At 41.9% G+C, this 24,985-nt stretch overlaps 1 protein-coding gene across 1 annotated transcript in view; it reads right to left on the reverse strand.

Annotated features, from left to right (window-relative positions):
- Positions 1-24,985, reverse strand: part of Plch1 (phospholipase C eta 1) — a 193,449-nt gene that overhangs the window by 13,693 nt on the left and 154,771 nt on the right. Inside the window, exons 11-15 of the mRNA XM_055596877.1 lie at positions 23,077-23,184; positions 14,103-14,264; positions 12,548-12,619; positions 9,305-9,396; positions 1,692-1,789 (exon numbers count right to left, since the gene is read on the reverse strand). Of these exons, the coding sequence (XP_055452852.1) occupies positions 1,692-1,789; positions 9,305-9,396; positions 12,548-12,619; positions 14,103-14,264; positions 23,077-23,184 (532 nt within the window). The remainder of the gene's footprint in view (positions 1-1,691; positions 1,790-9,304; positions 9,397-12,547; positions 12,620-14,102; positions 14,265-23,076; positions 23,185-24,985) is intronic.

Raw genomic sequence — 24,985 nt, forward strand, 5'->3', positions numbered from 1 at the left:
ATTAATATATATATTACTGACAGAATACATGAACAGAGCTTATGCATCTTAACAAAACTAAAATTGAATGTATGTGTAGATTCTGATAAGAGAATGCTTTGAAAAAATTGGAGGAAATATACTTAGTGATAAACCCAGTTTATATGGAGCATCACTGTAATCAATATCTGGGTTTTTTTTATGATTCTCCATATAAACAGGCCCACAATGACATCACTAATGTGGGCCTGTTTATATGGAGAATCATATAAACCTTGCCTAATAAGAGTATTAGGAATTTTAATGGGATTTATTGTTTTGTATAAAGATAAGCTATTTATACTCATTATATGCTGCTCATCTTTTCTGTCTTTAAAAAAAAAAAAAAAAGAAGACAAGCCAGATAAAGTTTAAGAGGTAAACAGTCCTCAAGATTATGTTCCCAAAGCTATTAGGCTTGTGATTTCCAAAAGCACTTTTTAATCAACATGTTCATTTTGTCAATCAGCTATACCTTCAGCTCCATTCAGCCAATCCGTGGATTAATCTGGGAGCTATGGGCAGTCATTAACAGAAAGCGGCTCTTGCTGGTTGAATGTCTTGAGGTTTTTCACCTTCTCACAGACAGTGTTTATTTAAATTTTGTATAATTGCTTTTGTTTTAAGAAGGAATATAAACCCAGGTGAAAGAAAAGTCATCTTTCAATGAATAGAAAAAGATGTACTTGTGGACTGTGGCCAAGAAAAAAAGAACAGAGTTTAGAGTGTGAGGCCTGTGAGGACAAGAGCCTTGTCCTCTACTGCTGTCTTTGTGCTGAAACCACTGAGAAAATGGACATTCTGATTTCCATTTCACTTCACTAAAATTAAAACTGAAGAGCCACAAGATTACTGTACCTCAATAAAAATTTGGTAATGGAATAAAACAAAAGCCAAGGAAAGAAAGAATAGTTGGGAGACTCAAAATGAGGGTGGCTGTGACTAGGCCCTGTCAGCTTGACCCAGGTGGAAACAGTGAAGCACGCTGGAGAGACGGCTCTGAGCTAAGAGCGCTTGCCAAGACCTCGGTTTGATTCCCAACACGCACATGGTGGCTAAAAGTCATTGGTAACTCTAATTCCAGGAGATCTAATATCCACTTCTGGCCACAGACACCAACCACGCATGTGGTACACATACACGTAGACAAATCACTCATAAACACACAATAAATAAATCTTTTTTTAAAAAAAAAAAGAAAACAAAGGAAAATCCGTGAGAAAAAAAAAATGACACTGAAATATGTCTATTCTTTTTGTTAAAATTTCAGCCAGTGAAATAAGCCATTTTGTTCAAAGTCAAAATGTTTAATGAGAAAATACAGCCTCTCTAGGGCATTGTAGCTAATTAATTTACTCCTTCTTCTGTTCATTCACACTTGAAACGGCCAGGCCATCTGTGACCTGGTCATGAAGGTAGGTCAGGTCTTCACAGTGAGACCTGCCTCTGTTGCCTCTGTCTTTCATAACAGTAGAATCCTTCTCCTCCCTCTAGGAAACTTCTCCAACCTCCGGGCAATCAGGCACCTACCAGTAATCAATGCAGCCACACATGTGAGTTTGGAATCAGGCTGGCTAGCATTTTCCTGACAAATGAGACTCTATACAGTCCCAGGTGTGAGCGGGAAGGATCTGCTCAGTGAAAACAGTAACTCGCAGAGTCTCGGGCCTTACCATCATCCACAATATCCTGGGCTGCCACGGAGTTTGTGTACACCACCAAGTCTGAGAGCTCTCTGCAAAGCTTCATGGTTCTCCTTCGGCGGCCCAGCCTGCAGGGTAGACAGAGTGAGCGAGTTAGAGATGGACGGGTTGTGAGCTCCCAGTCCGATGACCTTCCCTTTTAAAAGAATAAACAAGTGACCCTCCTTGAGACCTACTGAAAGCAGGACCAGAACCCAGCTCTGACTCCTCATTCAGTACTTCTCCTATGTCTCCACCGTCCTGCCATCATAGTTATCAGGCTCTCCTGAAGATCAGCCTTGGTGGCTTTTCTTGTAAAGGATTGGTTCTACAGTTGCCTCACTAGGGAGTAATCTGAGAAAACAGCTAGACTAAACAGGTGTGGAAACATGTGGGCCACAAAACCTAAATGCCTAAAATAAAATGAACCAAAATTTCTCAATGATTTTTTTTAGAAACACAATTACAAATATTTTTAGATACTGTTTAAATAAATACATTGTATTATGTGAAATTTAGCTTTCCTAGGTACCTTCTAAGTTTTCTACCTACCTACAAAACATCTCTTGAATCTCAACTATATATCCTTACATATTCAACCACTACTATTTACCACAGCAAAATCTCCACAGGCCACCTCATTGCTGATTCATACACACGTTTCTCCTATAGGGAAAATTTAACTATCAAACCCATCAATGCTCGGCAACACCATTCAAATGGCCAAGAAGCTCCCAGGATGATGATCAACAAACACCAGTAGTCAACAGCAAAGTGCAAACAGTCCAAGAAGTACTATGTATTGTCTATTAGAATAGCTATAACTAAGGTAGGAAGCCCAGCAGTCATTGCTGAACTTGTAAAAGTCTAATGATTATGAGTTAGTATGAGATCATGCTTAAAATTCACAAGCAAAACTCCCAAGACAGCCTGTAGCATTTGAGACATTCTAGACTCCCTGTTCAGATGCAGCTCAGTTTCCAAGTGGGTTCTCTATTAAGGGGTACAGGGACTGTCTCTGACACAAACTCAGTGGCTGGCTCTTTGATCCCCTCTCCCTGGGGGAGGGGGGCAGCCTTGCCAGACCACAAAGGAAGATGATGCAGCCAGTCCTGATGAGACCTGATAGACTAGGGTCAGATAGAAGGGGAGGAGGTCCTCCCCTATCAGTGGACTAGGGAAAGGGCATGGGGGAGAAGAGGGAGGGAAGGTGGGTGGGACTGGGAGGAGATGAGGGAGGGGGCTGCAGTGGGGATACAAAGTGAATAAATTGTGATAGATAGATAGATAGATAGATAGATAGATAGATAGATAGATAGATAGAATTTTTAAAAGAGACATTCTACATAAATTTAGCTCTTTCTCCTCCTCCTCCTTATCCAGATAGTGAGCTGGGTTAACAAAGTCCCAAGGTGACCATCTGAGATGCTCAGGCTTCTCTCAGGTATTAGGGGCAAATCTCTAATTGATTCAAGAGCAGCATGTAACCTGATTTCATGTGGCACTTGCAATGGCATCTCATTTGAATGCACAAAGAATCATATGGCTTTTCAAACATTGCCCCTTCCCTAGCTGTGTGCCAGACACTTTGATTTAAAAATAGTAAAGGTCTTCTGAAAGGTCTTCTCTCTCCTGCATCTTCTACTGTAACTAATATTCAAATTTTCTTCTCTGCCCTTACTAATCAGTGTCTGGTGCATATATATCCCATTAGAGCTCAAATATAAATTCTACCTGAGCACTACTGTTACATTTCTATAAGGCCTCTATGGCTTTAACTTCTCTATTCAGAAAAGAGACAAAGGTGTGTGTGTGTGTGTGTGTGTGTGTGTGTGTGTCCGTGAGTGTGTCTGTGTATGCATTTGTGTGTGTGTTTGCACATGCACACATGTCCATCTCTCCATCCACACCTATCTACCTACCCACAATATGGTTTATGTTACTTCGTGACTGCCAGGATGTCCTGATTATACCCTGGGCCACAGTTAGGTTCTGAAAACAGTCATTATAAATACTACTGGAATAGCTTAAAAGCAGGGAACAGGAACCTATCCACACCTCTCTATTTTCAGATCATAAGCTTGATCTAGCCCTTCTTTTAGGGCCTCCCTATTTCCCACCTCTGGGCTTCTTTCTTGATTCTTGGCCTATACAAGCACTTAGCTCAACTTAGATACAGAAACCTAAAAATGTAAAGTGGGGATCTGCATATGAGACAGAAATTGCAGTGTTTGCCTTTCTGGGTTTAGGTTACCTCGTTCAGTATCACATGTTCCAGTTATGTCTGTCTTCCTATAAATTTCATAACTTCATGTTTATATAGTGCTGAATAGGGCTTCGCTATGTTTAAGTGCACATTTTCATTATAATTCAGGAGCTGGTAGACATATGAGCTGATCCAATTTCCTAGATGTTATGAATAGAGCAGCAATGAACATGGTTGTGCAGGTATCTCTATGAGAAGCTATTCTGAGTCCTTTGGGTAAATGGCCAGAAGTGTGGCTAAGTCATATGGAAGTTCCACATCTAATTTTTGAGAAATTCCAAGCCGATTTCCATTGTGGCTATATCAGTTTTATACTCCTCCAACAGTGAATAAAGAGTCCCCTTGCCTCTCATTCTCGCCATCATTTTTGTCATTTGTTTTCTTGATAGTAGCCATTCTGACTGGGGTGAGATGAATATCAAAAATTAAAGTGTTATAATTCTCATCTCCCTAGTGACTAGTGACGCCAATCACTACTGTCAATCAATTACTTGTGTTTCTTCCTTTGATAACTCTCTATTTGGTTCCATAGGTCATTTTTTAAAAATTAACTCATGTCTAACATTTAGTCTTTTCAGGTCTCTGCATATTCTACATGTTAATCCTCTGTCCAATGTATGGCTGGCAAAGGGAGGGAGGAATACTTGGTGTAGAGATGTTTAAACGTGGATGGGGTTGGGCACGGAGGAAAGGAGGTAGAGGAGGCTAGTCCAAACTAAGAATGTATGAAAAAGTACCAAACAAACAACAACAAAAACCCTACTACTTACTACTACTTTAGGCTGGCAGGCTCAGTGGATAAAGGAATTTGCTGTCATGTCTGACAACCCGAGTTTGAGTGACAGAACTCACATGGCAGAAGGAAAGAATTAACTTGCACAACCTGTCCTCAGACCTCCACATGCATGCTACAACATGAGCAACGCACACAGACACACACACAGCCACAGAGAGAGAGAATATTTTTTAAAATTTTTAAAAGAAACCGATTTGTAAGCTAACTAAATAACACTATTTAAAAAAAAAAGAGTTAATAAGGAGATGGCCTGCATGGCTAGATAATGTCACCCTTGGAAAGCCATGAGTAAATAAATACCAACTTTAGTGCCAGGTGTGAGATGCCTTTATGTGAATTGAGGGAAGCCCCAGAGACCTCCAATATGATACAGTTCATGGCCTTTCCCTAGGCTGTCCACCAGGACTAGATGAGAAGACACAATTGCTAAGGAAACCATACACCTTGGTTACAAGAAAGGGAAACAGGTAAGTGCTCAGGCAGTTTTCTCCACACCAACTCGATTTCATAGTGCAACAAGCGGGGTGGGAAGGAAAAAGCACCAATGGTTTTAGGGTTGTGAACACTGGAAACTACACTTCTAACCAGCCTGGCAAGATGAGTCCACGATGGGGTTAACTACCTGCTGCTTGGTTGAAGCTGAGGCCCTCTCCACAGGAGAGCATCCATGCACAGTACTGTAAGGCAGACCAAAAAGAGGTGGCCGGGGAAGTCACACACCTAGAGAAGGGCTAACTACCACTTTTAGATAAAGAGATAGAGCTAAAAAGAGATTTATAATTCTCTATGATTATACATAGACAAATGCTGCCTCCAGCCATAACCCAAGGAGTCTTGTTGTAGTGGATAACAGTGAATGTTGGTTTTCATGGCTACTCAGTGCTGAGAATAAGTGACGGTTGAATGCTGTCCTGGACAGGACATTTACACTTCCCCATCTAAGGTTCAAGGAATGCTGCAGAAGAAGAAGCAAAAAGACTGTAAGAACCAGAGGCTGAGAAAAGGAAGAAGATAGGGAGAAGGCTGCGAAATGCCATCTCCTGAGTCTGACAGCCATGGCAACCAGAAGCTCACAGCAGGGAGCCCGAACAAGACGGGCCTGGACAACAGTTGGTCACGGAAGAAGGAGGGTCTAGTGGGACCTTGCCACTCCCCATTGAACTACTGGCTCTGAACAGATTCTAGGAGGAAGGAAGTCATTCTCTTCGGGTGTGTGTCCACTAGTGGTGAGCCCACCCGGCTCTGGTGGCTAGTTCTAAAGCCACGGTCAACGAGGTAGGCCTGTTCAACTCACTGAATCATAAAACAGAACGATACAAATGTGGGCAAAAGATTTATAGGAAGTAGGGAGGGCTCACAGGGGTAGAAAAAAAGATAAGAGAGGGTAAGGAGTGAGAGTAATCAGAATGCATTATATACATGTACGGAATTGTTAAAGGACAGGTTTAGTTAATGTGTTTTTTTTTTTTTTTTAAGACAAAATTCAAATTGAAAAGTCTGAATGGAGGTAGTCTGCATGGCTGGATACTACTGCTCCCAGAAGTCCTCAGTCTCTAAACGAGAACTTCAGCAGTAACGACAGGATGCTCCCTGTGGATCGTTGGCCAGCGAGACCGCAGGAGCTCCTGAAACAACAGTCTATCGCCATTGCTGCGGCTGCCTCTCAGAACTAAAGGAAAACTCTGTTTGGATCCACAGTCCATCTCATTGTGTGTCATTGTGTGATGCTTAGTTTTGCTTTAGTTCTCTGAATATTTTAGATATTCATCATCTATTACATGTATATCTGGCAGAGAATTTTCTCCAGACTCTATTGTTGAAGAAACTGTATACCCTGGTGGCGGGACATGGAGAGATCAACATGAAACTGACTAGAAGCTTCTGTCTTGCTCATTAGCTTCTACAGTGCTCGTGGGTGTTCTGTGGGCCACTGTGGAAGAAAAGTCGATGTTTTACCTAGTTAAGGACCATGCACCAGGCAAGATATGCTCACTGGAGCAATAGTGCCATTGCTGTGTGTGTGTGTAACTGGCTTTCTGAAAGGGTTTGAGGACTGTTCCATGGAAGGAAATATGCGTCTGGTCCTGTAAAGGTGGTGAAAAGCCTATAGCTGAGGAGGTCACAGACCTTACAGAGGAACCTACAACTATTGTTTGGCCAGCAGGACAAGTAGCCAAACTGCTATCTAACTATGCATTTATATAACCACAGACTACTGCTGCGCCCAGCCTTCAGCAGAGAAGCTTCCCTGTGGGCAGCAGCTAACAAAAAAATGTGTAACTGGCCAAAGTCCTGAGAATTAGTTGCTGTGGAGTGTTCTGCTCTATGTGGAACGTCTGTGTCATCCTTTCCAATGCCTAGGGAAAATCGTGGAAGGCACGGGAGAAAGAATGTAAGAATCAGAGGACTAGGAGGTGTGTTCTGAAGCACCATCTTCGGGCTCTGATGTGGCCATTTCAATTCTGAGCACACGGCAGCTGTGGATAACAGCACAAGACTTTCACAGAACCATCCACATTCCATCATGGATGAGGGAGGAGATCATGAGGTTCTACCACTGCCTGAGGAACACCTGGCAGTTAAGTGGTTCTGGGAAGAAGGGTGTTTTACTTTGTTTAGTGATATGGCTTCTGATAAGCCTCCCACGATTTGGAAAATGACTCCTTGCTCATATGCATGCCAATAATCCTAATTCATCTCAGTGGGTCCAAAAAGAAGACAAGAAAGAAGGAGGAGGCCATGTTGGGAAGAAGTAAGTCAGCAGGAGTGGGACATATATATGAGAGAAAGTAATAATGGATAGATATGATCATAATACATTGTGCATTAGTGTACAAAATTGTCTTTTATTTTATTTTTAATTGGTTAATTCCATTTAAATCTCCATCATCAGACCCTCCCTCCTCTTCTCTCAGTCCCACCCTCCCTCCTGCATGCCCTCTCTCCTATTCCTCAGAATAGGGGCAACCTACCTAGACACCCAGCTCATTTATTCACATGAGGACTGTTTGTCTTCCTTTCCTGTAGCCTTGTAGAGACGTCCCATTGGAGGAAGTGATCAAAAAGCAGGCGAGATAGTCTGTGTCAGAGATATCACCCACTCCCCTAACTAGTGAGCCAACATGAAGCCTAAGATGTCCATTAGATTTATCTTCTTAGGGTCTGTGCATTATAGTATGTCTATCCTGTATTATATGACTAAAATCTGCTTATAAGTGAGTATACACCATGTGTGTCTTTCTGCGTCTGTGTTACCTCACTAAGGATGATCTTTTCTAGTTCCATCCATCTGCCTGCAAATTTCATGATTTCGTTGCTTTTAATGGCTGAGTAGTATTCCATTGTGTAAATGTACCACAATCCGTTAATCAACATCAAACTAAATGGAGAGAAACTCTAAACAATCCCACTAAAATCAGGGAGAAGACAAGGCTGCCCACTCGCTCCATATCTCTTCAATATAGTACTGGAAGTTCTAGTTAGAACAATAAGACAACTAAGGAGAGCAAAGGGATACAAATCAGAAAGAAGTTAAAGTATCACTATTCACAGATGATATGATGGTATACATAAGCGACCCCAAAAATTCCACCAGAGAACTCCTGCAGCTGATAAACTCCTTCAGAAAAGTGGCTGGATACAAGATTAACTCAAAAAAATCAGTAGCCCACCTATATATAAATGACAAATGGGCCAAGAAAGAAATTAGGTAAACCACACCCTTCATAATAGCCACAAATAATATAAAGTACCTTGGTGTGACTCTAACCAAGGAAGTCAAAAGACCTGTATGAAAAGAACTTCAAGTCTCTGAAGAAAGAAACTGAAGAAGATACCAGAAGATGGAAAGATCTCCCATGCTCATGGATCAGTAGGATTAACATAGTAAAAATGTCCATCTTACCGAATGCAATCTACAGATTCAATGCACTCCCCATTAAAAAGCAACACAATTTTTCACAGACCTTCATAGAACAATTCTAAACCTCATATGAAAAAACAAAAAACCCCAAATAGCTAAGACAATCCTATACAATAATAAAATTGCCAAAAACAATGAAGTAACAGCTATTTTTTTTTTTTTTTTTTTTTTTTTACCAATTCTTTAATGGGCTTGGGACCTACCATGCCAATTTTAATTCCTTTTATCATTTGTGACCCTAGGAGATAGAGAGCATGACTTGCTCAGTATTAAAGACTGTTAAGGGAGAAGCAAATACCTAAAGTCTGGCTCCAGCTATGCGCTTATCATCCATCCTATTCTTCAGCCCTTCTGCCTGTCCTCTGCATATCTGCACCGCCATCGCCATCTTCCTTTCTGAAGATGCCTTTCCCCTGAAAACTACTGCAGTGGGCGCTTATTCAGTCCCTCGCTGAGGCCATGTTCCCTCCATATAGTATCTTTATTTTGATCTTCACATTTGACTCCAACACCTTACCTGGTATGTTCCATTCTCTAGGCATGTACAAGTAAAGCAACCAGGATAATCGGATGGAGAGGCCATGGGAGTCTGAGCAACAAGCATGAAGATGCTTTCTTACCTGTATAACTGGCCTCCCTCCTTGCCAGGATTCTGAACTATGTCTTCTTCATCATCAGTACTATAGGATTTAGGACGTGATTTTGTATTTTTCTGCTGGAAAAAAATCATAGTAAACTTACTAACTTAAACTCACCATGGTAGGCATACTCACAACATACAGAAATAGTTTTGGATTTTAACACACACACACACACACACACACACACATACACACACACACACAGATACACATATAGAAAGACTGACCAGCTACTTGCTTAACCATTAAATAAAAAGCACATGGATAGACATCCTTATTTTGCACCAGCAGTGCAAAATTTAGAGTTTCATGCCCAGAAGCAAGTTTCTAAGCCACATAAAAACGACATCTTAGAAAAACTTCATTAGGTACGTACTTTAAAGGTGTCCACAAGAGAGAACCAAAATTAAAGTATCTCTTTATTTTGTCTTTTTTTTTTTTTCCCAAAGCGGAGGACCGAACCCAGGGCCTTGAGCTTGCAAGGCAAGCGCTCTATCACTGAGCTAAATCCCCAACCCCCCAAAAGTATCTCTTTAAATAATTATACGGGGAAATGTCCTTCTGTGTAGAAGCTTACCACTGATAAGTGATAAAGTGTCTTAAAATAGGTTTGTATTAAGTTAAAAATAGAATGACTGCCATTTTACCTTCCATCAGCATATACTCACTCATCTAAATCAAACTGCTCTTTTGAGTTTGTGACCCATTTTTTAGTTCTAATAGTAAAATAAAAATTGCTACTCATTGGACATGAGCTAAGGTCTCTAGAATCAATGTGATGTCTTCTGACAGGTGTTGGGGGAGGGGGAAGTGTAGTTTCAACCCCACGCTGGAGACTGCTCATTACTTAGACAGCACATGACCCAACAAAACAAACAATGGAGACCCCAGTCATTGCAGAGAGCCTTGGGACCACACGCATAGCTGCTACAAAGGCCAGCCATCTGGACAGTGTGCTTTGGACATCTGAGACTGAGTCTACAAATGGACACTGTCTCCATGTCACCACAGGGTCACATCAGCTTCGAGCTTTTCTCACTGCCCAGAACTGAAGACAAGCTATTAAATGCCCAGCACACTGACAGTGAGGAGCTACTTTGAATCTTCCAGGAAATAATTTCGCCTGGAGAACCTCCGATACGGAAGCCTCAGTGTTCAAACTCAGTCCTCAAACTAGGTTAGCTTTTCACCACGCTGGTGCAGTAGCAAGCCTCGTCCAGCTTCCTGCTACACTTTAAAAATTAGTGTGTAGATAGTATCCATTCCTCAGGATTATTATTACTTCAATGATTAAATAAGATGACATACAAAGCTATTTTGCAAACAACTGACTTTAATTTTCAATGTAAATTGTTACTGGGACATATTAAAATAATTTGCAAACAACCACATAGCCTACTGTTATTGCCGGATGTGTGAAAATGTCTACTCTTTGGTAGCTGAATTGCTTCTGAAACGTTTACCTCGGAAGGTTTTTCTTATAACATATAAAAATCAAGAACTTAAGAACTAAAGCCAGCGTGGTGGTGCACACCTGAAATCTGAGCTCTTGAGAGGTGGAAGCAAGAGGTTCAATGGGAATGTAAGGCCAGCCGGTCTACATGGTAGGTATGGGCAGCCTGGGCTACACAGCAGGATGCTACCCCAAGAAGGAAACAAAAACAATAAATGCTGATAACTTTGACATAGCTTTGATATATGATATACATCAGATTGTGTATCACACCCAGCATCTGTTTTCATCAAGCATTTTTGTTTCCTGTTTCGTACGCTAAGATCTTCAGAGAGGGCAGCCCCTCGCGACTTCACACCTGCTCATTATGCAAGTGGATCGTGGTTCACTTCATCACTCTTCGTGAGAGAACAGTCTGGCTTTTGATTTATTTTTTATTGCCTTAACTAATTTCCCTAAATTATCATACAGACAGGGAATTCCAGGTAGAACTATTCCTTACAATAGTAGAAAAGATCTCACCAAAACCCTCAAACACTGTTCGGCTCATCATCTAACATCTGATTTTCTTCATTAGTTTTAAAAATTACATTTGTTTAGTATCAGTGTGTCTACATATGTGGACAATCAGAGGACAGTGTGTCAGAATAATTTTATCTCTTCTCAAAACAAAGGTCATGAGGAACTTGGGTCATCAGGTTTGGCAGCGAACACCCAACCTGCTGAGCCATCTCACTGGGCCAATGACTGGTTTCTTATATAACATTTTCATCTCTTTATTAAGGTTTCACTTATATTTGCAAAAGTACAGTTTTAAGTGCACAAAATGATTTCTACAATGTGAAAACACTCAAATGAGGATGTAGAATCTTACCTGCTCCCTAGAATCCTTCTGACCTTCCCACTTGGTCCTTACAGTCCCCTCAGAAACTATGCTTAATAATTATCTTAACTTCTACATTACAGCATTTTTACATGGTTTGAAATTTCATAGCAAAGATAACCACACTGCATGCACTCTGAGTTTTACTTCTCCAGCTCAGATCATGTTTGAAAGATCATATAATTGCACATAGATAGAGCCGTGTCTTCACGGCTTCACAGAAGTCCAGACGTGAATATACCACATTGCAATTGATTGTATAGTTAATGAGCATTTGAACTGTTTATTCCTTGCTCCATTACAAATGCCATAAGCCTGTCTGTCTTTGTCATAAACCAAACAGTGGCACTGCTAAAGAGGAACTGTTACACTGTGTGCCAGAGTGGTTTCTGTACCCCAGCAGAGTACTCAAATGTTGCTCCGTATCCTAAGACTTGATTTCTGTGGTCTTTTCATGCCATCAATCATGGTAGGCATGGAATGATAGAATAACTATGATTTGCATTTCTCAGGTGCTTCCAAAGGCGATTCTCTTTTCCCTGCCATGTGTTATTGTCTTTTGTAATGGGTGCACTTACGCTTTTGAGTTTGTTTTGTGTTTTAGAAATGCGACCTGCCTGTCTTATATGTAGAAATGATTCAAGTATTCAGAATATGAGTCCTTTGTTCGATGTTTATTTAAAGAACTCCCAAAGTACAAGTTGAATTTTCATACTTTTGACTAACAGCGCTACTAAATTTCTAAGTTGTTTAGATTTCAAACTTTTCTCCTTCTTAAGTCCTTCCTGGTCAACCCTTCTAAGGTTACCACAATACAATGTTACCTATTACCTATAGAATCTTTAATTTAGCTGAATTATGCACATTTACCATTCTTAGTTTATACCTTGTGTTTCCCAAAGTTCGTCATCAGAGATCGCCCATGGGACTTCTTTCCACTTTCCTTCACGTCCAGGTTCTGCGGTAAATAAAAGCATGATGTAATGATTTTTCTTTCTTTCTGTTCTGCTTAGCTCTGGCAGATGGCAGGGGACCCTCTCTTCTCTTTCCCTGGTTCATTTCTTCCTACTTCACACCTCTGATAGCTCAAATGTGGCTGTCTCTGCTGCAAGAAGGGGGACACTGTCATGGATGCCAGGGCACAGCAGCGGCCTATAGCTTCCCAAAGCTGGAGTCCAGCTTTCAGAATAGCCAGCTGTGCCAGCCCTCAGTTCCTATTGACCACACACCTCAAGTCAGAGGAGGTGTTTTGAACACCCTGAGTAGAGATAAATCATTTCCAGTTGAGTTTCAATTTTGGAAAATAGCTGGAAGTAGATAGAGCTGGTAGATAAGTACAGAAAATACTCACGGTGAACACTGCTGTTTGGGATTTTAAATATTATAAATAAAAACCCAGTCATATCACTTTCATTCATTTAAGGAAAGCACTGTGATGCTTATCTGTGCACTGGAACCTGGTGGCAAGTACTGAGGAGTGAAATTTTAGCCTCTGAAGACTGCTCACACGGGTGAATTTTCCAGGTAGAGATGGTGAGCAAGTCTCCTTTGTGCTAGCCCACCTGGGGTAGGAGACTGCCCTGTTGAAAGGGTTCGGATGCTTTTTCAGTTGTGTGGAGGTTATTGAGTCAAGACCTATAGACCCTACCCACCAAGGACCCCAGCTAAACAGAGAGAAACAACTGAACAGAAGAAAAGTGGGCGAGCACGTGCTTACATAAGCTGCAAGAAGTATGTGCTAAAGCCACAGGCAAGTATGACTAGTGCGATCCTTGGAAGAGACAGTAAGGAAGAACCCAGGAGCTCTTGGTGGGGGTAGGGACTGGGGCTTCCAGGAGTTGTGGACTCATCCTTGACTGCTTTATGCGTGTGCACAGACTATGGAGCCCTAGTAACACCGGTCACTAACATTCAAACCCCACGATATTAGGAAGGTACCGACACCAATGTAGGTCATAGAATTGACACGGTTTTCCCTAATTTAGGAGAAACAGGATTGCCACCAAAGCCATGACCCTTTTCTTGGTCTCCAAAGAATGCTCAGAAGACTGAGCCATTTAACCTGTGAGTTTCTTAGAGTCCATCTGTTGGTAAGAGGACTATGTCAGTTATCGTCCTGACCGGAATGATTTAAGAGTGAGATTGGATACATTTAGTAGGGTCCTAGGCCAACAGCACACAGCAGAGCTGCCTCATGCCATCTGGAATAGAAGTCATTGCCTTGAGTCAGTATGACTCTACCCCAGGAAAGCTCTAAGAGTATCGCATACATTCTCCCTTATCTTGCAGGAGGATTTTTGTTTCTCAAACTTCGTGAGGATAGACAGAGAAATTTGAGAAGCAGTTCACAAAGGAAATATACTTAGAAACCAAAGGGAGGGTATGTTTTGTTTTGTTTTGTTTTTCTTGTTGAAAGATGAGTTCAAGAGGAAATTGTTTACCTGCTTCAGGTGTGCGTTTAAGCCTTCATGCGTAGCCTTGAGTAAAGCCCTCACTGTGAAACTGTCAGGATCTTCTTTGTCTCGGATTTGAGACTCCTTCAACAGGGACTCCAGCTTTTTCCGTATGAAAGATTCTACCTGGTGCTCAGTGGTGCCGTTACTCTGCAAATAATCAAGTGATACAAACAATCCCCTGAGAAAGACTCACATACAGCATGCCTCTGTCCAAGGCAACACTGACTTTACAATACCATGATCTCTCAGTAACCTGTAAGAAATTAAGACACTCATTGAACAAGTTTATTCCCCCTAGGCAAAACAAACAAAATCAAATCCTCCAAAGTGCCTGATTATCAAAACCTCACTCTGTGTCGGCTACTCTTCATGTGCTGCATTAGTCCTCACATCCATGTTCAACACTAGTCACACGTACAAAGTCTTACTCTGTTTTATTTCCCTGATATGGAATCTGAGGCCTTGAGAAATTAAGCAAATTGCTTAAGGTATACAGAGCTAGTAAGTGAGGCATGCTTCTAAACCATTCCTTCCTGATTCTTCAAGCTTTCAATAGAGGGCAAGCCAGGGAAAACTTCCTGAGACTAAGCTTTCTAAACCTACATGGTTATAGTTGAGTCAAAAATGCTATTTCTTAAAATGGCTTCCTTCACTGAGAGGCAAAGAACACTTTGGAAGTTCCAAGGCTGCTGACAATTCTAAGACAGAATTTCTTTCTGGTTTCCAACTCCTTGATGTCATCAGAGGGCACACAAGATTGACGAGTGCTGTGGCCCATTATTATGATCATTTTTAAAATCACAAGCAATTTCAAGGTTTTCAGGAAACAAAGCAATGCCAGTACCCCACACAGCTTTTAGGTGGTCAAAGCACATCATTTCCTGGAAGTCTGCTGCAGCAACCTCTATGTCCTCTCAGAGACCAGTGGAACCAGGCTGTGTGCACAGGCCCTCTGATGCTTAGCTGCCTTCACCACTCCCTTTGTCCAGATGTGCTCCACAGGTTATTCAGCCAGTTGCCAAAGACCAACCCACCACAAGCATGCAGGGAGAGGTACCATTCCACAAGAACAAGTGCTACATTATATATTACTAGGTGGTCCTTCTATATGACCCAAAAGAATAGTTAGCTCTCTAATTCTGAATGTATTTCACAAGATCCTACAAGAGCAAGGCAATATAAACCTCAAAAGAATTTAAAAAAGAAGAAGAAGAAGAATACCTATGTGAGGGCAGAGGCTACATTTACCCATACTTATATCACAATCATCAGTGTGTTTAAGATATCCAATCAGCAATGCATTCCACCCATTATAGAATCAGGCTCTGAAGGAGACACAAAGGTGAAAAAGAGTCTGCACTTGACCTCAGAAGTGAACAAGCACAGCCCATCAGTCACAGGGATGCTAGGAAGGACATGCCATTCTTCCTAGGTGGCTGAGAAGACCCCAGCAGAAAAGGTTTGACCAGATAGCTAAGTGTTCAACAGTGAGGCAGTAAAGGGCTTCCCTGTGATACACAGTGGAAACGAAGGATTTAAATGAGCCAAAGGTGTTCTAGAGAGGTTCAGGAGTTCGGAGGAGAGGGAAGTACTTTGGGGACTGAAGGACTTGAAAGTCACAAGATGGGGCAGCTGAGAGTTCTGCATAAATAATACTTTAGAAATAACTGCATAAGGCAATGGAGGACACGAGCCTGCAGACGGAAATTCAGACGCGCTAGGAGCCATGGCAGGTACTAATTAGTACCCAGGCCGGGGAACTGGGGGGTGGGCGTGTAATAAGGACCAGAGAGAGTTTGGGGGAAAACTCATTTTGATTAAAACAAACTTACTGACTGTATGTTATACACTAGGTAAGAAACACTAAAAGGGATCAATCCACTGTCAGAGCCCTTGGTGTCACAGAGACTTGCTCATACAAGTCAGTATGAGTCATATGGGTACCACTGATGCACAGAGGAGGGGCATTCTATCTGCCTTGGAACCCAGCTTCCTGGCATGAAGACACATGAAACAAAGGTATCTTAAAAGAGGAAAACAGCGATTTCCTGTGACAGTAACAAGAGACTCAAACTTAGCAACTTGAAACAACAACGGCATTTTATCATTAGTCTGGAAGACAGAAGTTTGGAGCAAGGTGGGGTCACAGTCCCTTTGGAGCTCAAAGTCCTTGTCTCTTCTCATTGACAGTAGCTCCCTGCATTCCCTGGCTTGTGAGAGCATAGCGATCTCTCCCTGTGTCTTCACACTGCCTTTGCCTGCGTGTGCCCATCGGTTGGCCTTCTCCTCTTAAATCAGCTGCCACTGGATTTGAGCCAACCAGGTTACGTCCAGGACACTCTCCTCTCAAGATGCTAAACAGAAGGGATCTGGGATTTTGCCTCTGATCGGGCTTCAGCGAACAGGAATGCTATGGCTAGATTACCTTTATCTCTCAGCCAGACCACTAAAGCTTTCTCCATGCTAAGCCGTCCCACTCTCTTCTCATTTGAGTATCTCCTTTAACAACCTTCCCTCTGTGTTTACAACTTGGCCAAGTGTTTAGCATGGGAGGCCTTGCTCTGCGCCTGTCAGCTTCTGTGCCTTTGTCCTTGAGATTCATCCTTTCCAGCTTTGGTCTGATGAGAGAAGCATGCAACTCTACCTTTTGCTTGAGCACTTGCGAGCTATTGTAAGGCTATTAATTAACCAGCTTTCAATACTGATGTGTATCAGGAACCGGCAAAGACCAAGCAGAAGAGAGCTAGGAGCAGCAAGCTCCTCGTGAATAGTTCAGAATATACATTTTAACAGTTTGGGTGAGTTTACGGTGTCACCAAAACAATGAGAATACTGACATCAAAAATCAGAGACTGAAGTCAGACTCAGTGGCACACACCTATAATTCCAGCACTTGGGGAGACAGAGACAGGTGGATATCTGTGAGTTCGAGGCCAGCCTGTACTACAAAAGTGAACCCAGGACAGCCAGACTACACAGAGAAACCCTGTCTCAAAAAAAAAAAAAAAAAAAAAAAAATCAGAGAGCGTCACATATAATGACAACATAATCATCAAACTTAGAATATTGTGAGAATTAGCAAAATGTGCTATGGAGACACAATATGTGCACTCGCATATTGAAAAATTTGGGCTGATACGCTTTTCAATGCAGCATCACAGCAAACCTACTTGTAAAAAAAAATGCAACATCTGTCCAACATAATAACTCAAGGCTCAAAACATAGTATGACTGTCTGGAAAGCACGAGTATGAGTCTGTACCAGGCTACCTTACAAAGCAACGTTCTTTAACAGCACGTTTTCCAAACCACCCAACATCCTTTAAGGTAAACACCAGGTCCTGCCGAGTCCCACTCATGATGACACAGACAAAGACTCAGAGTTCAACCAGACACGGCGCTATGGATCATGACAATGAAACAAGCCGGGACACTTCCAAGCCGTAACACCTCCCAAGCAATACAGCAGCCATTCCCTTTACACTGTGACAGAAAAAGCTGAGTTCTTGATTGGAGTTGATGCTGAGTTGGCTCATATTGTAAACACTCATCATTGTAAAACATGGGAAACAGTCCGAAATCCCTCTGCAGAAAACATTGAATATATTTCACTTAAGGCCATGAGTGGACCCAACAAAAGAGCTACAAGTTCTCTGACTCCTAGTGCATTTGATCAAGTGCTCCTGAGCCTAGAGGGGAGGGTTTGTAGAGACACAGAGAGAAAGCTGGCAAGCAAAGGCTTGCAAGAACGCTGAGAATGCCCAGAGCCAGGGACAGAGTTCTCCCAATACCATCTGCTTCCTTTCCTCACTCAGGGCCTCACAGAAAGCAGGACACAATGAAGATCTGAACTCTGGCCATGTCAGAAAAGCAGGACTACAGCTACAAAGCCCAGGATGGCTGGTGCTGGTGGAATAATGAACGGCTAATACAGCGTTATCAGTATTCACTTCACATCCTCTAAATGTGGGGATTCGCTGAAGGAATGAGGACCCTGCCTAGTGATCTTTTTTTTTTTTTTTCTTTCTGTGATTTTCATCACTGCAAAATTTGCAGCCACAAGGAACAAAGAAATATGCAGCTGAGGTTTCATTACTGTGTTATCATTCAGTCCCGGAACCCAACAGCACCACTAAAAGAAAATTCAGGCAGCACCTGACCTCAAGACCTGTCTGCCACCGTGCAGCTGTGGCAGAGACCAAAGCTGAGGGCTCTGTGTATCTCATTCTTTTGTTCCCTGGGCCAGAGGAAGGATGCTGCATGGAGAACAGTCATTTAATATGGTCAGGAGTAGTTTTTCCCAGAGATACAATTCGGGTCCCTAATTCAGTTTTCTGAGAGATTTAGGAATCTATGTCATTCATCAATCAATAAAAAAATTAAACAAACAAACAAACAAACAAACACATTCTCATTTTCCCCTAGCACTATTTTTCTAAAGAACCATTTAGAAAGGCGAATTTTCCCCATGCCAGACTCTGAAGAAATCAGACATTGAGCTAGAGAGCACTGATGTTTCACTAAACATTGGAATCACCAGGGTAGTGGCAAGATTCCCAGGTGACACCAAGACCACTATCAAACTCTCTGGTCTAGGACATAGGCACTAACACTTCTGAAAGCCCCTCTTCATACCAATATGTGGCTGGAGTTGAGGGCTTTCTCTTTAGAAAAACATATGGGCCCATCTCAACTTCTCCAAATGCCTTCTTCTGTGCTTGTACTGAACTCTGGGAACGGCAAGAAAAACGTATTAGCTGCCCCTTCGATTGCCTTATAATACTTCAAGCCCATTTCCTCAAGGCATGGGTTGAAGTGCAGCTGCTTTTTAGCCATCTGAGTCTGCATTCACTCTGTCCCTCTCCTGCCAGTGTCCTTACTTCCCATAAAACATGTTCTTCTGTTCAAGAATCATATCACAGAACAGAAGACACTGGAATCATGCAGGTCCCTTTTTCTAGTCCTTGTGACTTGTTGCTAGGATATGACCTGCTGCTCAGCATGTGTCATTTCATCTTGGAGTGGACGCGGCGGTAGCGAGACCTCAGAGTCCCGAGAGGTAACTCTTCTGCTCTATGATTGCTGTCATGCTGGAGACTAACAATGCTTCACAATGCTTCTTAAAACGTCTCAAAGGAAAGATGATGACATTGCAACTATAGTTGAGGGAAAGGGAAAGTGATTAAAATGTTCAGTGAGAGGCACAGTGAATAACGGAGTATAGTATAATGAAATGTAATGGGTATTGTAATGGGCCTGGGACACAACTGGGATCAATTTGGGCTGGAAGGCCTGGTTCTGTGGGGCGAGTGTCATGTAAGAGAGAGCTGATACTTGTGCCCAATAGCCTGGCTAAACACAGATCCAGAGCGTTCTGAGAATGAAACAGATAAAGCTCAACAGAACAAGAAAAAAAAAATAATCAATGAAGTTGAAATTTAGGAGTGGGAAGTCTGTGCTGCCCACTGGCACAGAGGATCCCATAACTGTGAATAATGGTGAGCTGGCTGCCCGGCATCAAATCCGCTAGATTAGTACGCTGTGGCAGAGAGGAAATTGTCCCTTACATCTCTGAGCTGTGTGTTTGGGTCACTGCACACATTGGCTTTACCCTGTGGCTTACATATCACGAGCCAGATTCTTTCTCTGGCTAAAGCTACAAAATAATACAGGGTGGAAGCTTAGAGGAGTCAAGTATAGCAGAAAACATTCATTGCTTAAGCAAAGAATTTCAGGGGTCTGACAGATTAGGAGAAAGCCTGCCTCTGTTCAGCAGGTAATGTTGGGTGAGCCTCTATCCATGCCCTACTCTTTGCCTTGGGTTTGCTTTGCCTAGAACTTTCTCTCCATGTATTAACCTGGCTAATTCTTTGTTTTGTCCAGGTCTTTAGTTACATGTAACTTCTAAGGAAAGCTTCATTTAGACATTCCAGCTGAAAATTCAACACACATACACCATTTTTTCCTTTAGCACTTATGTCTAACATACTACATATTTCATTTTTCCCCTTGTTTCTTATCTGTCTCTTTCTCTTTCACTAATGCTTAAACCCTAGGAGACAAAATTCTCATCTATTTTATTCACTCCAGTATCACCTAATACCAACAATGGTGATGGCCCGTCTCCAACAGGAAATGCCCAGTAAAAAATGGTGAGATGCATAAAATATCTTAATAAGCTCATGAAAGTTAATGTTCAGATCCATGAATTGTGTTAAAAGCTTTCTGTATTACATTGCCTTAGATATGGCTTATTAGCCTAACCATATACTTTCAACTTACAGCTGAGGTTAAGGACTTCCTTTATAGGAATGGCTTTGTGAGTAATGGCTTTTCCATATGAACAACTTGCACTGTATATTGTTTTGTAGAAATATAATCACACATCCTTAAATCTTCCACTTAGATAAGATAGCTGAGTTCCCTGAAGTCCAGCGGAGCATAAACTGACTGGTTACAATGCTCTCAAATTTTAACACAGGATATTCATTGTCTTTTCTCAAAAGAGCTCAAAAACAGAGAACAAAGGTTGAGTAAGAACTTTATATATTTCTCCTAAAAATGTTGAGTTTGTTTTAATGTATTTTGCTCCTCAATATATAACAAAGAAGCCTCTATAAAGCCTTTGAAACGGGGTGCTCCCCCAGCTTTACTCAGGTCAAATGGAGGGTCATGGCTATCTTTGTGGAACCATATTATAAAGCATTTATCTATATCAGAATCTGGAAAGCAGCCAAGAGACTTTGAGCATAAGCAGAGATCCCTGGAGGTTAGAGCTGCAAATACTTATCTGTTTCCATAGTGCTATATCTACAATAAAATTTCATAGCCCCAGATACATACTATAAAAGATTAAAATTGTTGTCAGGTATGGTAGCATGAACTGATATCCAACTATGGCAGGAGGATCAGCCAATTCAAGGTCAGCCTGGGCAAAAAAAAGTGAGGCCGTATTTCAAAATAAAAAGTTAAAAGAAGGCTGGGGACATGTCTCAATAGTAATGTGGTAAAGTTCTTGACTAGCAAACACCAGGACCTGGAGTACCACTAGACAGACAGACAGACAGACAGACAGACAGACAGACAGACAGACAGACAGATAAAGTCTCAACAGACTCAAAGAAAGGCTGGTACAGCCAAGTGGACCTAAGAGCTAGATTAGCCTCATTAGCGTGCAGCAGTAGATGGCCGCATTGTCACGGTAACGGTGGTTAAAACCTTCCACCTCTCTGTGTCACAGAATAGCAGTTCCCGAACAGGTGATCCAGGGGCTTCGCTTCCTCTGTCAGATGGTAGACTATGCAACTAGCAACCAGGGATCTGAAGAACTCGATGTAAAAGAATAAGAATCAGAAAAGCCTGTTTTATTAAATAAGACAATAAAATATTAAATGATCCATGGTCAGAAGGAATCAGTAATGAAGATAACAAATACCTAGAGAAGCATATATAAAAAAACACCTTAATGTAGTAACTATATTTTCAGTTATGAAAATATCTAGGTTTTTCTGACCTATTAGTTACAGTATTTAACTGCATTAAAAGAAACTACTGTGTTAAAAGAAAAACTGAATTCAGTTCACAATTTTTGCATTCTCTTCAAACAGAATCTGCTCCATCCCCCCCCCCTTTTCAAAGTACTTTAAAGCCAAGAAAGAAATGTCTACAGAGATTTCAGCTGTCACTAAGCTCTTGTCTCCTTTGAAAGTAATGTCAGCTCCCATCGCCACCTCTGAGGTGAAACATTGGAGTTAGTGTAATTTAGAAGATAGTGTCTTGTTGTAACAACATAATTGTTGAATTCAGGGTAATGGTGTATATTAGATCATATAAAACGTATCTGGGGAGAGAATAATGGCTCTGATTTCTACAAAGTACCATTTTTCTGTAGAAATGAAACTATACTGCGAAGCCTACGGTGCTTTGGGCTTGTCCTTTGGCACCGGAAATCATGTGACTGCTGGTGGTAAAGGGTTAGCATTTCCAAGCCTTCTTCTCCAAGCTCAAACTGACCCCACCACAACCCCATGGCAAAATGCACATGTGGCTCCTTTATGTAAGAAAAGGTCCAGATCCCCAGGCTAACCTCAAATGCCATTCTACTTACTCAACCAAACGCCCCATTCTTGGAAAGGCTTGGAAATCGTCTAGGCTAAGGTGTACTTTCTCAGTGAGGGTTTTGGTATCCTGAAAAGCTGACCCAGGTGCATCTGGGGCCTGGAGCCAGCCTAAGGTTCGACAATGGGTAGCTGGTATTTGGCAGGGGAGACAAGGCCACACCTACTCATGTTCATCGAGAAGACTGATGGTCCAGTCACAGTATGACTTCCAGCTTGATTATAATAAATGTGTTTATCCCTAGAACAGGGACAGATTGTGTAGTGGTTTGAATGAAAATGGCCTCCATTGGCCCATAGGGAGTGGTACTATTAGGAGGTGTGGCCTTGTTGAAGTAGGTATGGCCTTACTAGAGGAAGAATGTCATTGTGTGGGGGGGGCAGCTTTGAGGTTTCAAATGCTCAATCCAGGCCTACTGTCCCTCTTCCTGCTGCCTACCAAGCCAGATGTAGAACTCTCAACTACCTGTATAGCACCATGTCCATCTGCATGCCACCATGTTCCTTGCCGTGATATGATGGTAACGGACTAAACCTCTGAACTGTAAGCCAGTCCCAGTGTTTCCCTTTTTAAGAGTTGCCATGGTCACAGTGTCTCTACACATGATAGAAACACTAATGCAGACAGAGGGTTCACTGCTAACATGCCTTTCAATGGCATAGACTCCATTCACGCACCACTCTGACTGCTGGGTGCTAGCACAGAGTAATTTTAAAAGAACATCTTGTCACACTACAGACACCGTATTTGTGGGGAGTCCAACACACTGCCAACTTGAGGAACAACTTCATTGTTTCTGCAGTACATAAAGGGCCAAAACGGTGGGGAACCATGAACTCACGTAATGGAGCTTGAACTTGCACTCATCTTCAATTTCGTCTGCACTGTCCTCATCAGAAACTTCTCCTTCCTCTGCATCATCCCCAAGGTGATAAGGCAACTTCTTGCCCTGAAATAGATCAAGATGCCCCATGTGAAAACGAGAATAAATTCACTGCAGCCCCAAAGTAGAGGCAATCCAAGTGTCCACTAACAGATGGACCAACAAAACATGCTCTTCTCATATGAAATATTACTCAGCCTTTAAAAAGAACAAACCCTGATACACATAACAACATAGGTAAACCTTGGCGGCATTTTGCCAGACGACATAAGCCAAAGCCAAACCTTGCATGACTCTACTTACATAAGGAATGAGAACAACAAAAACAGAGTCAGAAAGCAGGATGGTGATGAGAACAGGTGGCAGGCAGGAAACAAACCTCTGTTGTTGAATAGATATAGAATTTTGGCCTTTTAAGATGGATTAAATCGGTACTTCTGATTATATAACATTTTGTATATTTCATAACAGTACTGAATTTTGTATTTAAGTAGTTAAAGGCTGAGATACACGTTGTGCTCTGTGGACCATAATTTTTTTATAGAAAAAAACTGAAAATGAGGTAAAATGAACTAAAAAATGAGGTATCTATGTGATGGCTGCCATTACTTCAGACCCACTAGAAGGCTGATACTCTGGAGGATAGACAAAATAGAGAAATATATTTTATCCTAAGGCTGTCATTACATTAAGTTAAATGTAATCAATATTGTATTTTTTTTTTAATCAGACCAATGTCTTTAAAAAAAAAGTCTGACTCCTGACAATAAGCATTACCCATCTGACTGAGCAACTTTCATCATTGGAGTGCTGGTATCCCCTCATATACTAGAATTTAATACTGTGTGCATTTTGGCTGATAGCATGAAGAAATTGGGCCTCTGGGAAGTAATTAAATGAGGCGAGGTCCCCTAAGCTGCTTGTCTCTTCCATCATGGATACATACCTATGAGAAGCCGGCCCTCCCTCACCAGGCACTAAGCATGCCAGCTTGCCTGCAACTATGATCCAAATAGGTGAGACAAAGGAAGATTGTGGTGAGGTTGAGATAAGCCTGGCTACTTAGTGAATTCTAGGTGGGCCTTGGCTGCCAAGTAAGACATGGTTTTGGGGTTGTGGGAGAGAAGAAAGAAAGGAAGGAAGGAAGAGAGAGAGTGAAAGAAAGGAAAAAAAGGGGAGGGGAGGAGAGGAGATAGCAGTGGAAGGGAGGGGAGGGGAAGAAAGAAAGAGAAGAAAGGAGAGGAGAGGGGAAAAGAGAAGAAGGAGGAGGGGAGGGAAGGAGGAGGGGAAGTGGGAGGGGAGAAAAGAGAGGAGAAGAGGAGAGAAGAGAGGAGAGAGGAGAAAAGAGAGAATTCTAGAACTTGGAGGTTGGGTTTTTCAGTCTGTAGAATGGACAAATAAACTTCCTTTGTTTTAAAGTTGCCCAGACTAAGACATTTTGTTTTAGCAGCCCAAAGACACTATGGCCCCCAAGAGCAGCTGCTTCTCTCAGAGGTTAAAGCTGCCTTTAGCAGCTGCCTGCTGGTATCCCCTTGCATCCAAGCCTTCTTTCACAGAGCCACATGCAGCTTACAGAACAATCCTCAGGACCAGGCCACTCTCGAGTCACCAATACGTTTTAGAAATCAAAGACCTTCAACAGAGAAAACGCTCATAATAAGGAGGGAAGAGATCTGAGTTGCAACATTGTATTCATCACCAAGTATTCATGGAAGATTGGCTCTGGATCTCATCTCAGACATCAAATCCCAAAGATGCTCAAGTCCTTCCTGCAACACAGTTTGGTGACTGCACATCCTCCTATTCACTCCAAATCACCTCCAGGCTGTTTATCGTACCTAATGTAACATCAAGGTCATATAACTTA

Source organism: Psammomys obesus, unplaced genomic scaffold (assembly GCF_907164565.1).
Source record: "Psammomys obesus unplaced genomic scaffold, mPsaObe1.curated_primary_1811, whole genome shotgun sequence".
Lineage (NCBI taxonomy): Eukaryota > Metazoa > Chordata > Mammalia > Rodentia > Muridae > Psammomys > Psammomys obesus.